Genomic DNA, 13,133 nt, shown 5'->3' with positions numbered 1-13,133 from the left:
TGTGATGCTAGTTGCATGAGACTGCACTGCTGAACACAGTTCTGTATGAAACTGAAACTCAGTTCTTCACTGAGTTTCTACCTCTCCTATTGTCCCTTTCTTCAAGGGGAACCTGTGTTACCTTCATGTAGCTTCCCTTCTACCAGTGTTTTCTAGAAGCAGGAGACAGCCTGCGATCTTCAGGCCAGCAATATCCCAGCCACTGCCCAGCAAGAGTCCAGAGAACAGCAAATTTGCCATGAATGGAAGTGTTAGGGACAAAGTGTGTGGGTGAGAGGGCGGGGGGGCCATGGGGCAGGGTCATCTATAGGATCCCAGGAGTGGAACCACGTGAGAAAAGGATGTTTTAGGGCAAGTCTTGCACATGGGTGGGATGACAATGGGCATACAGAAAGAAATTCAAGGGCCCTCAATGCTATCTCATGCTTCAGACACTAGGAATAAGAAAACCTAGCTCAGCCATTCCTGGTGTTTTCCAGAAACACAAACAAAAGCAGTCCAGCTGCAAAGTATAGGGTGAGCAATCAAGAAAGAGAGACTTCCATTTCCAGGCCCAATCCTCAAAAACTCCAGCAGTCCTTTATAGAAGTGGCTGAACACTATCATGTTTACTAGACGATATCAGAAAGCTTATATTAAAAAAACCCAACCAAACCAAAACAACAACAAACCATGGAAATGAATTTGATTGCCCATTGCTACCATATATATATATACACACACACACACACACTTAACTTGATGACAGAAAAGGACAGTCTTTGGCTTTGAGCTTTATGAGGAAGCTGTGATCTTATCTCCTATTACAACCTGCTGCACTGTAATTTACACTTAAGCTCTCTACAGTACCCATGGACTGCCTTTGCTTACTGCTATTCTAGATAGTAACCATGTATCAGTTTCTAGCATAACATGGGTAGTTAACTGCAACAGCTGCAGGACATCAATTCAGAAATCCAGAAAGTTATCAGCTTTGTTTATCAATATATTAAGTGCAGTGAAAAATAAAGAATAATAAAAAATAATCATTGCTACTAGAGATTCTTCTTTAGTCTAACATTAAAAAGAGACTGGCAGAGGTTCTGGAGGTGCATGATTTATAAAATTACCATGACGTAACATGAACATCCTTGAGAAGGCTGATAAACTTGTCCACCAGTGGAACACAAAGCGGCCCCAGGATGTTGTCCCAGCTGGGTTGCATATACTCAGAAGCTCTTCTTTGGGCATCACTTTCACAGCAAAAGTAGTCAGCACAAGGTGTGACAATGTATGGAATAAAATAATAATTGCCACTGGAAGCCTAGAAGAAAAACAGGCACAGTTTAAGAAACAAATGAAATTAGAAATGTACTTGTGTATACACAGAATCTTTTACTGTCGTGAAAACCAGCTAGATTAGGGCTGGTGCACTATGAAGCTTTAGCACACTGTTTAACACAAGATTTGCAAATGTTAAATTCAAGGAATTTTCTGTGGAAGAGTTATAAATGTTAACAAGGGTGATGAATAAGAGTTTGTTAAGTGACAATACAATGAAACTGTTCAATTTTTTTATATGATATATGGATCCTAACAGGGTCTGAAAGTTACAAGCTAATCTTTTGCTCCCCAATTTTTTGAGTTCAGAGATGTACTTGCATCCTCTAGGCTCACTCCATGCTAGGAAAGATAGGATGCAAGTGCTCCTCACAAAGAGAGAAATACAGAAACATTGGTATTGGAAGGACTTTATGGAGATGTTCAATCCAGAAACGCTTACAAAGAATCTGCTGCACGTTGCCATCAAACACCAAACTAACAACAACACTTTCAAATGTTTCGTAATAAATGTAAGACTTTTAGGTCAAAATTCTGTAACTAAAAAGACAGAAATTCTTAATGTGTGAGCTAAAAAGTGTGGTGAACATGATCAAGGCACTGAAAGGGGAGAGGAATCAGGCAGCGTACCCTTCAGAGTTCAAAACCAGCAGGTTTAGTGTCTTCAATTTCTGAACAACTCCCTAAAACCAGACACACAGAAAGATTTCCACAGCAACTAGATTCCTCAGTATCCCATTTTGAACTAAGATAATTCTCTGCTGTTTAAAAGAAAACTTTGCATTTCAGAGTAACTAGAGAGGAGCACTGTGGCATGGGTCAGTGTGATACATCTATCACATCGTTACAATCCATTACCACTAAATACCCTTCAGCTGCCACCTTCAGGTTATCATGGCATCAAACGTGCAGCAAAATCATACCTTCCATTTTTTCATATCATCTAAGCCTGCAGTAAAGCTGTAGCCATTTAAAGTCACCTTGAACAATGGAAGAATGGTGAGATGTTGAAAAGAATGGATATGAAGACAGTGTATTTTTATATGTGTTAATAAAGTAGACAAAAGAAATAAACTGTTCACAGGAGGTAACAATGTAGAGCATGCAGTTATGAAAAATAGAGATGAAGAAAAAAAGCCTTTATCAGGTCATCCTGTGGCTGATCTGAGGATTTAGAATTTTAAGTTATATCTAACAGATAGTGATCAAGCTATATTCCTTCCTCATAAAGCCTACCGTATTGTATCTCTATTGTAACAACATAATTATCTGTTGCAATATTATCTTTACTTCCTGCTGAAAAAGTCAGACACTTGCAACCCAAACCACAAGTATGTTAAAACAATTCAGTATCAGGTTTCTTCAAATAAACACACAGGTCGGTGCAACACAAAATCTGTTTGTGTATAAACTCTACTCTTGAAGCTGCAATAGTGAATTTCCTCTTCCTGCAGTGGAAAAAATAATAATACCAATTTGAAAGTATAATGTGTCTTGTCAGCATGGCATTTAAAGGCAACATTATGATGCAAAGAGAACTGCTGTTATCTCCTGGAGAGGACATTTTCAGAAAAAAAAAAAAGCCAGACTCATGTGAAACACTCTATTAATTTCTATTCAGCCAGCATCTCATCTATTTGACCTAGTTTTCTTGCCTCATTTTGGACAGTGAAATCTATACAGTTACACCCACATTTTTATCCATAACTGATGCATTTTTGTGAGCGGAAGTCAGAAACCCTGAAGATATTTGAGCTTGTCATCTTTTCTGAAAAGCAACCAGTTCAAATTTCCTAGTGACTTTTGCCCTATATTTACATATATTAAATTATAAATCCCCTTCATATAGGGTCTTTGGCAGTTATTATCTACATTATGTAACAGTTCTGTCCATTTTCTTACACTATTAAGGATTAGAGATAGTTAAAAATATCATCCTCGCGTCTTCTGGTTGTCTAAGTCAGGATGTTGCTCTCTGACACCAATAATTAATTGTGAAAATTACTGTCTTGTCATACATCAGCTATTGCTTTTTAAGGTAATGAATAAATGGCACAGGTATGTGTGAAGTAACATCCATAGCAATGCTAGCTGCAAATATATATAATCTATAAATTATGACTTATTTAATTGTAATAGAATTATAACTTCATAGCTTATAAAGACTATATGGTAAGTTGGTTTATTTCAGGATTAGCAGCTAAGCTATTTCATTGTCCTATTCAGAGAAAATTTAAAGTTAAAAATTACAGAAAACCAAGCAGACTGAAAAAAACCAAACCTCTCAATAACTCATCTTCCAATATATAACGTATGCCTACTATGCTAGCAATGAAACTTTTGTACTCAATCAGAACTCTTTCAAATCTACCACAAAAAGATCCAAGAGTTTAAAAACAAAACCAACCAAAAAAAAAAAAAAAAACACCACCCAAAACAAAACAATAAAACCAACACCTCTCCAAAACCTAGAAAATAACTACAAGTAAGTTGAGAGAAGGACCTGTTTTTCAAAGGAAAAATGGTTGAAGGAATTAAACATGGAGCTGAAACATTTGCTGAAAGACTGAAGGAGTTAAACTCACATAGGCCATTTTTAGGCTCTAGGCAAGACAGGCCACATGTAGAGGTTTTTTTTTCTTATAATACTCCCCTCAACATTTTTCTAGCACTATTAAAAGTAACCTTTTGACCTTAATAACATAAACTTGTTTTTTAATTGTACTGCTCTAGGTGTTCTGGTGTGACTGTCACTTCATGATAGAAATGCTACATGAGAATTAAAACCTGTTTCTTTTTTTTCAAATAAATAACATTGAGTAAAATCTCTGCTTTTTTAGAGAGGGAATTATGCCTGCACAGCTAGTAGCATAATTATTTTATTTAAGCCATGCAATTCATTTTGCACCTTGCTTGCCTAAAGAGTATTACAGAATCACAAAATGTATTAGGAGTGCTTACTCTAACTTACAAAACACTAGAATGAAAGTTCTAGAAGGAAAATAAATAAGAAAATAGAAAATGAACTGCACTCTCTCAAAGAAGTCACAAAGTTTTGAGTGTTTAGGGTGTTTAATCGACTATTGTTTTAGAAATTAAGGTTTTCACAGCAGTTTTCTGTGTGGACTCTGATTCATATTCCTATCCATCTTGCGATACAGATGACTAAGATATTTTAAACTTTAAAAAAAACCCTCCCTTTTCTAACTTTGAATATATGCAGCATTTGTATGTAAAAACTGTGACGGGTGATTATCACAAGCCAAACATTCTAAATGTTTGGGTTCTAGCTTGGAATGAACAAGTACTCCAAGTTTACAATCACTTTGAAGGAAAGACCCTGCCAAGCACTATTCTTGAAGTGTCCTTATACATCATTAAATGCCTAGAAACACAGTCAAAGGATGGCATATCTATTCAACAGAAATCAGATATAAAGTGATACATACTTTGCCTATCAGATTACCACTGTGGTATTCAGGAGGTACTTGAACCCGAAGAAAAGCTTTGTGGTTGGCAACCTACTCCAAATTGAAATAAAACAACAAAGAGGAAAACACCACCACAAAACAGCATAAGAATCAAAAACACAGACATGACACATGAATAGAGAAATTATTAAAGAAAGAAAGAACAAAAATGAATGTAGATATTTATAGCAAGTTTGTATTTACAAGGCCAAGAAAACAGTGCGATACTTTGCCGCCCAGAATGTAAGATTTCTCTACCTACATGATTCTTTTTGTCTATAAATCTCCTTGTGTCATCATTAAGATGCTTTTGAATGTATTATATTTACTTTTATAAGCCTATTAGATCCATCATTTGATTAGATAACGATAATCCAACCACTGCAAATATGCATCCTTTGAGACAGTAACATTTTCATTAAAACTAACTTTCATAAATAAATTTTAAAAGCCTTAGTTTTCATCATATCAAGAGTAGCAGTGGCATATTTCATGTTTTGAAACATTACAAGTAATGTTTACAGGTTACCCGTTGCCTGTGACTATTCTCCCCATCAAAAGGAAAAAATGACAGCCTGTATTTAAGATGCTCCTACTCTTCTTTCATACTGTGCCACTTCTGTTACCTCAAACTTCATGAGAAATATATCATTAAATGACAGTATCATAGAAAAGTTTATGTATTCTAAAAATAATAAGAAAACAAAAATAGAAAACTACTCTGCAATACCTCTTAGTCAGATTATTAAATTCATATCATGTAATCATACTTCCGAGTCTTGGCTCTCATTTCAATACATTTGGGACACTAAATAGGAGAATATGAGTCCAAGTGCCAAAATATTTCTAGTTAGTTTTTTTAAATGTTCATTGCCTTGAAACAGTAGATACAGACTAATTTGTATAGCTACTGAAACTCTAAAGAGACTTTCTGCCAATTACAATAAAAAGTGATTTCTCAACATAAAAATTCCTTGTGGCAAGGATAAATTGCAATCCTGTTCCCTTTAGATCAAGCAGAATTTTTGCTAATGACTCTTCCCTGGCCCATGCTAATGACTCTTCCATGGCATCATGCTCTGCTTACTATAAGAGCTGTTACAGGATTTAATGAAAAAAACCCCACATTTAAATTGCTGAAAATACTTCATAAAGCCCACAGGCCAAAGTACACTATAATAAACCTTTTGGGTTAATAGACATCTTAGTTTCCTTTAAATATCTTCACCAAAAGCAATTAACAGATTTATTCAAATTTCTTCAGGCACACTATCCACTTAAGTCTTTCTCCTTACATTCTGTACTTGCTGTAATAACTTTTCCAGAGTGGGAAGTTCTAGTTTGTATTTTAAATGCCACAGTCAAACAAACTGAATGGATCAATGTATCTCAAACTATTGCCAGAAGGACTATACATTTTGCTAACTGACTGCAGCAGTTTTAAAAAGTCCCTTGTGCACTCTTGTTTTCTCACAATCTAGGACATCTTTCATGCACCATTCCTTAAAATTCTGCAGAGAAATTTCTCTATTGAAAAAAACCCAGTCATAGTTAGCAACAAAATGTTGCATCAAAATAGAACAACTTTCCCATGGATTTTGTCCATTATGTTGATTTGTGGAAAGGTGATTTTTTTAAGCATGTTTTTGCTTTTGAAAATCCTTGAAACTTCATTTCTCCAGTAAACCAATGTTTACTTGATGTCTAAAGAAAATCCAAAGCAGAAGCCCATTTTCTGTCGATAAATTTATTTTCCTGTACTCTACAGTCCGGTAGCAGCCTCTGTGCTCTCCAAACTTACTCCCCCCACAATACACAGGAAACAAACTGTTCTGCAAGCCTGCATGGTTGCAATTTAATTTATCAGTAGTCATTTTTGACAGAAGCTAGGAAGTATGGCATACACCTTCAATAATATTAACAGAAAATAGTCCCCAAAGCTCAGAGGAGTTCTACAGAAGGAAACCTAACTGATGGGACACAGAACCTTGACCTTGAATTTCATAGCACAGCAATTCTTTCTTGGGAACTGAACTCCCACAGCCAATAATTCTTTCCTTTTGTATCCAAGTATGCAATAAATTATTAATACAGAATTTTAATTGCTTGTTTGGGGGAGTCAAGTGGAACTGAACCACGTTTCCCATCTTATCTTATCCCTCAAAACTTCATTCCTGGATGGTGGAGGGAAGGAAGGTATCCTACTCTTACCCTCTTGTTTTAGACAGTAAGCTATTAAATCTCTTAGACTCACACCACTGCATCATGCCACTGTATAATTTTCACTGTTAGATCAGGCCAAATCCCAAATGAATTGCTGACCTTTTCTCTATGCATTGTTTTCAGCTTTATATCCAGTTTCCTTGCTCTTGCCTCCTTGATGCTGAATTAGAATAATGTTTTCTTTACAAGGAAAACATCAATTTTCTTCAAGGCTTACTTTCCTTACAAGGCTTTTTGTGTAATACACAAAACCATACCAGGTGACATGCTAGACATTCATCATCTCTGCATCTTTAACACGGCTCCACATCTCTTCTGTGCTATGATGTTTTTTGCAGTTTTGTACATAACTTGAGGTTTGCAGCATAAAGAGCAAAGGTGAGGGCAAGAGAAAGTTCAGAGCTACAGCAACCAGCACAGAAAGCCTCACTCCTGCTGCCAGAACAAAGGTGTGCTGTGCCTAGTGGTAAACTCAGTTGCTTCCATTCCCTTATACACAGTGTAGATGTGTGAGCATGGAGCTTGTAAGACATGGAGAGGACTTCATAAAACTATCAGTGGTATCCCTGTGGCTGTCTCTGGACTGCAGGATAGTTTAGTAGATCAAGTATTTATCCTCTTCCTAATACATCTCCAGACCCTAACAAGAAGCACATTTAAGCTCTTTCTGCTATTCCACAGGTATGGCAGAGGCATACTCACACTTTTCAATCAGGAGAAGTGAAAGGAAAACACAAACACCCAAAACAAGGGCATTAACTATTGTATCTAACATGCAGCTTTTGAACTGAAATGGTTATGTAGCTACATACTTGATTAGACACACTAACTTCAGACCAGTTCTCTACCTACTTCACTAGCACAGCAACCCTCATTAGCAATTAACTTCAAGCAAGACATTGCCCATATGGTTGTAAAATATTTAACCAAGCAATGAAACAGCGGTACCATACTGGGGCAGCAACAAACTGGAAGCCTCTCATGACAACTCACTGGATCTGAAAGGAGGGGAAAGAAATTGTCTATTTGAAGTCAACTCCAACTTAGAAAAACTTAACTTTCTAATCTACTAAGGATTAAATCTAGCTAATTAATTTGTTGTAATTTCTGATTTAAAAAAAAAAACCCAACTTATAAAAGAATATAACATGGGAGCACATTTATCTGATAAAAGAGAATATGAACAACTTCAAATAACACACAAGGGCCAAGAATCCATACTTTGTATTTACAGTCATTTCTTTTTTCCTCACTGTATATATTTTCTCTCACTTGTTTGGTTAATTTAAGCACTTGAAGAAAGTGGATTAGACAATCCCTCTTTTTTAGAGGGATCCTAGTTTCAGGATGCCTCCCTGTCCCTTTTGTTAACCACATGAGGCTTCCAGGTCTAATATCAGGACTCTGCTGTACAAACCATGTCACCAGATCCATCTTTCTTCTGTTCCATGTGGAAGGTTAATACCTTCTCTGTGGGAGAAAGAATCTGCTAAAAGAAAACATTGCAGGCTGCTAATCTGATCACACTAGGTTTTACTTGCCATTGTCTTATTGCCTTCACTGCATTTCTAGAATTAACCCCAAATGGCTCAGCCACAATTCTTCCTCTTGTCCTAGAGGGGAAAACACATGCTTGTGACATCTTGATCATCCACCAGTTGATGGATAGTAGCACTCACAAGCAAACCTGCCTCACTCTGCAGCCCTCTGTCTCAGAGCTACAGACTTGTAAATGCATTTCACACCTCACAGTTGAAACTAGTTCAAAAATGACCAAGACAGGCAAGAAAATGACCTGGCTTTACTCATGTGTTCAACCTGATCTATCTTTAGCCTACATGCAGCACTGTGGCCAAGAATAAACAGCAGCTCAAAATAAACTGCTGTGACTAACACATTTGTTTTCCTAGTTCTCTCTTAAATCATTCGCAAACTCTAAGAAAATTTTATTATTTTAGTCCTTCTCAATACTCTTCAGAAAAAAATAAAAGGATATGGTGAATGGGTGGAAACAGAAAGGAATAAATGGAAGTTTGAAAGTTTTGCATATTCAGTAGTCCTCAAAAATACCAGTGTTTAATGAAAATAACCACTGATATGATGTGAAATAGGGCAAACCATGTAAGGTATCATGTAATACTGCAATAAATCTCAACTAACCACTAAGTTTTATCTTGTTTCAGGCTTACTTGTTCAGTTTTACTTGCATTAAGTATAAGAATATTTTTACTTTGGCAAATTTTGCATTACTAAGTAAAATCTGTGAATTTGCAAGGAAGAGGATGGGTATACAGTAGCCAAAACTGTTTGAGAGAGGAGTGAGCCCCATTAAGGCATCACACACACCCACATTTGAACAAGTGGGTGAAGGCAGTAGGAGGATACTCTGAATTTCTGAGTTTACATTTTGGTGTAACAACCTACATATACCTGCTGGCACTTTTCTAGAACTTAAAAAGGAACTTCTAAAAAAAGTATATTTTTTTAAATCTAGCTTTCCTTAGGAAAGGAAGTCAAGAACATTTCCATAAGTTTTGATTGTATATAGGTAAAATAGACTTCCTTCAATCATATAGAGTATATATTCTTGACAGCTTCATTATTAGAGTTGCTTTCAATGTAGTATCCCTATTTTATGTTTTAAAATGAATGTGGATTTAATACTTACTGTGTTTTTCTGAGATACCATATCCTGGGGGAAAAAAAAAAGATAATAAAAATGTTTATTCATTTTACTGGGAATAAATATAGCATCAGCAACTATATATACACACATACACACGCAGATGTGTTCTTCACAACATAATCCAGATTTGCTGTTACAGCAAATTCCTAGTACTGGAACAAAGCAATATCAAGAAAACTCTTAGCAGTTCAAGTTAGGAAAAAAACCCCATCAGAATTCAAAAAAGAAACTTCTTGTAAAAAGTGCTCAGAAGATGAAGAAAGTTGTACTTGCCAGTAACTGAAGTTTCTCAGGCTGGGCATTCCACACACCCAGTCACAGTTCAGGTATTTGAGAGACAATCATTCAAAGCTGGATTCATTTTCTCTGAAAGAGTATCTTTAGGATACCTAGGCCTCTTTCCTACTTGGATGGGCACAGACCAACACAGTCATCCTACACTCTAATTCTTCTTACCACAATCTAAGGAGAGATACTGAAACTATGAGGCAGATGATGGACTAATGGGCAAGTAAACCTGACCTCAAAGATTTCCAGTCGCTGGTAAATAACCTCCTCCTTCTAGTGATGGCTCACACATCTAATGGACACCACTCAGTGAAACTAAAGAGATTTCCAAATAAGTGATGCTACAAACGTTAGCTGTAGAGTTCCTTCCAAGTAAGGTTTTTGATGTATTTTAATGCTCTGGTGTTCTCAAGTCTCCAGACTTGTCCTTGAGCATCCTTGGAGAAAATGCCTCAGAACCACCAGTGCAAAGACATGCAAGTTCTGACAACAAAAAGTCTGAAGACCTGACCCATGGATGGATGTAACCCTGGAGGTCATTCAGCACTCCAATTTCAGAGCAGGTTCTTGCTATGTGCTGGGCACAAAGTTCAGGAATCAAATCCATCCACAGTGGTCCTCGCGGGGCAGAGACAAATAGAAGCTTGTGCTTCCCAAACTTTGGCACAACCTTAGAAGAACCAAGTTGACCAGAACATCTGAGTGACACCATAAAGAAAGTTAAATGCATTAGTGAAAAATAAAATTGAAATATGTTTTTGCAGTCAGGTATAGTCACAATGCAGGATGAAAGGTTTTATGCCTGCCTACACAGATTAGCTAGAGGAATAGAGGGCCTTAGCACACATATCCACATGGACAACCTCTTTAAGCAAAGAGTGTAAGAGGCCTGAGCTCCAAGTTCTTGTGATCCTAGGTCACACAGACTGTAAATGTGTGACACAGACATGAACAAAGGAAGTATGGGGTACTAGACACATCAGAATAAAACTGATGACACAGAGCAGAAAAGAAAGAGAAGCTGTGACAGAACAGAGCCTTTCTTGGAAAAGAGAAGTTGGCTCATATAAAATTAAGATGAAACTTAATATTCTTACAGGATCAAGAGAGGTTGGAGAATTCCAAAAAGCATTTTTGGACATCGGTATATGAAGTATTTATGGGCAATAACTCAAAATAAGGAAAAAAGAACCACAACTCATGAACAACACTGCTCTCATTGAAGGTAGGAAAAAAATGGATTATATTAAAAGGAGCAAAATGTGATGATATAAAGTATAAAAGTCTAAATGTGATCTAAACCAAAGAGAACCAGCACTAAGAAAGACAGAAACATGCACAATATCTGACTTGCATCCAGAACAGCAGTTTCAGGACTGAAGTGCATAGCATGTGTTATCCTACTATAAAAACGAAGAGCAGACTTATAAAAAGATTTGATGAGGATCTCCCTTTTATCTTCAAGCATGAATAAAAAGGAGATTCTTGTAGTCTTAGCTACTCAGCACCTAGGAGGTACAAACCTCATCTGAAAGAGGTGCTTCAGTAGTAGGATTAGGTTGGACCCCTTTTTCAAGTGTTGATATTTTACAGACCATAACTATTTTTTTTCACATGTACTCTGAGAGAGGGAAAGGAATTAAAAAGAAATCATACCTGCTCTCTCACTTCCAAGTCTAACCATCTCAAGCAAAATCTGTATCCATACTGTGGATCTTCTTTTACAAACAAACCTTTATACTCATCATTACTATTCTTGCTAGCAGCTGTTTTAATTAGCATTATTTTGTTATGTAACCATCAGGAAATCACATTCAATTGAAGTTTCAGAAAAAAAAACCCAAATGTTTGAAGGATCAGGTACTTAAAGATATTTCTGAAATGAAGCATATTTTGACGTGAGACCCTTACTTTGAGAGACTGAGCAGTGTCAGCATCAGTGTCATGGTACAGTATAACATTATTAGCCATGTCAAAGCTTTCACGCACGCCAAGGTGGTAGAACAGTGATGGCTGCTTGGAAATATCACTCATGTCCACAACAGCAACATCTGAAATGAGAGAGGGAGGGGAAAAAGTGCTAAAAAAATAATCATCTTAAACCCAATTTTATTCTTAGGCAGGATTTAAAATAAATCATGAAGTTACACATACCTTTAAACAGACAAAACCAATATATTCAAATAAGGATCATTTTCTCATGGTACGAGAAAAATTTTCACACTCACATTTACCATTCACATTCAAGAACCTGCTCAGGAAATTATCACAGTGTTACAGTAACTGGGAGACATAGTTTATGAGTTCTGCTTGAGGTTATGAAATCATTGCATCAGGAAAACCTCTGGCCAAGAAGCAGTTCTGTACCTGCTCTCTGCATTATGCCTGAGAACTTGCAAGCCCAATAGGATGGGAGGCTCCAAACCTTCAGGCAGAATGTTTAAGAACAATAATGCATCAGAAAATAAGGCAAACGTGAGACTAAGTTTATCTTAACAGGAAATTTCTAAACAGTAGCAAAAGAAATTACTCTGAAAACTGACTTTTAAAAGCTACAGGCAAAATGTTCAAGATGGGGGGTGGGGTGGTGGTTGTGCAGGAATGAGGGGATTCAACCACAAGTAGCCAGAGCAAGACTTCCACTGCTCTTGGGTAGCATTCCAGTCTGAAATGGAAGTTAAAAAACGTATGTCAGTGAAAGATAACATATAGAGAGATCTAAGGAGAAATATCCCATGTTATGCAGAACAACTAAGATACAGGCAAAAGATTCTGAGTTCATTATTTGGTTCTCATATAAACCTGAAAGCCAGTTTAGAGAGAAGCGGTAACTGGAGAAGAAGACACTACTGATTTTATTTCCTTGATCCTTATATCTTAAAGCCAAAGTTTTCAGAGAATCACAGAATCATTAACGTTGGAAAAAACCTTCAAGTTCATCTAGTCCAACCATGCCCCTACCACCTATATTACTTACTAAACCATGTCCCTAAGTACCCCATCCAACCTTTCCTTGAACACCCTGAGGGACAGTGACTCCACCACCTCCCTGGGCAATCCTTTCCAATGCCTGACCACTCTTGCTGAGAAGAAATTTCTCCTCATTTCTAACAGGAACCTCCCCTGGTGCAATTTGCAGCCATTCC

At 36.8% G+C, this 13,133-nt stretch overlaps 1 protein-coding gene across 1 annotated transcript in view; it reads right to left on the bottom strand.

Annotated features, from left to right (window-relative positions):
* The window catches only part of MAP3K15 (mitogen-activated protein kinase kinase kinase 15), a gene marked incomplete at its 5' end in the record, with an annotated part of 88,129 nt that overhangs the window by 48,447 nt on the left and 26,549 nt on the right, over nt 1–13,133 (bottom strand). The window contains 3 exons of the mRNA XM_084269758.1: nt 1,110–1,303; nt 9,682–9,705; nt 11,899–12,038. Coding sequence (XP_084125884.1) covers nt 1,110–1,303; nt 9,682–9,705; nt 11,899–12,038 — 358 coding nt within the window. The remainder of the gene's footprint in view (nt 1–1,109; nt 1,304–9,681; nt 9,706–11,898; nt 12,039–13,133) is intronic.

The sequence above is a fragment of the Gallinula chloropus genome (genome assembly GCF_964237585.1).
Source record: "Gallinula chloropus genome assembly, chromosome: 1".
NCBI lineage: Eukaryota > Metazoa > Chordata > Aves > Gruiformes > Rallidae > Gallinula > Gallinula chloropus.
The sequence above is the reverse complement of the archived record's forward strand: the minus strand, read 5'-3'. Positions and strand labels throughout refer to the sequence as shown.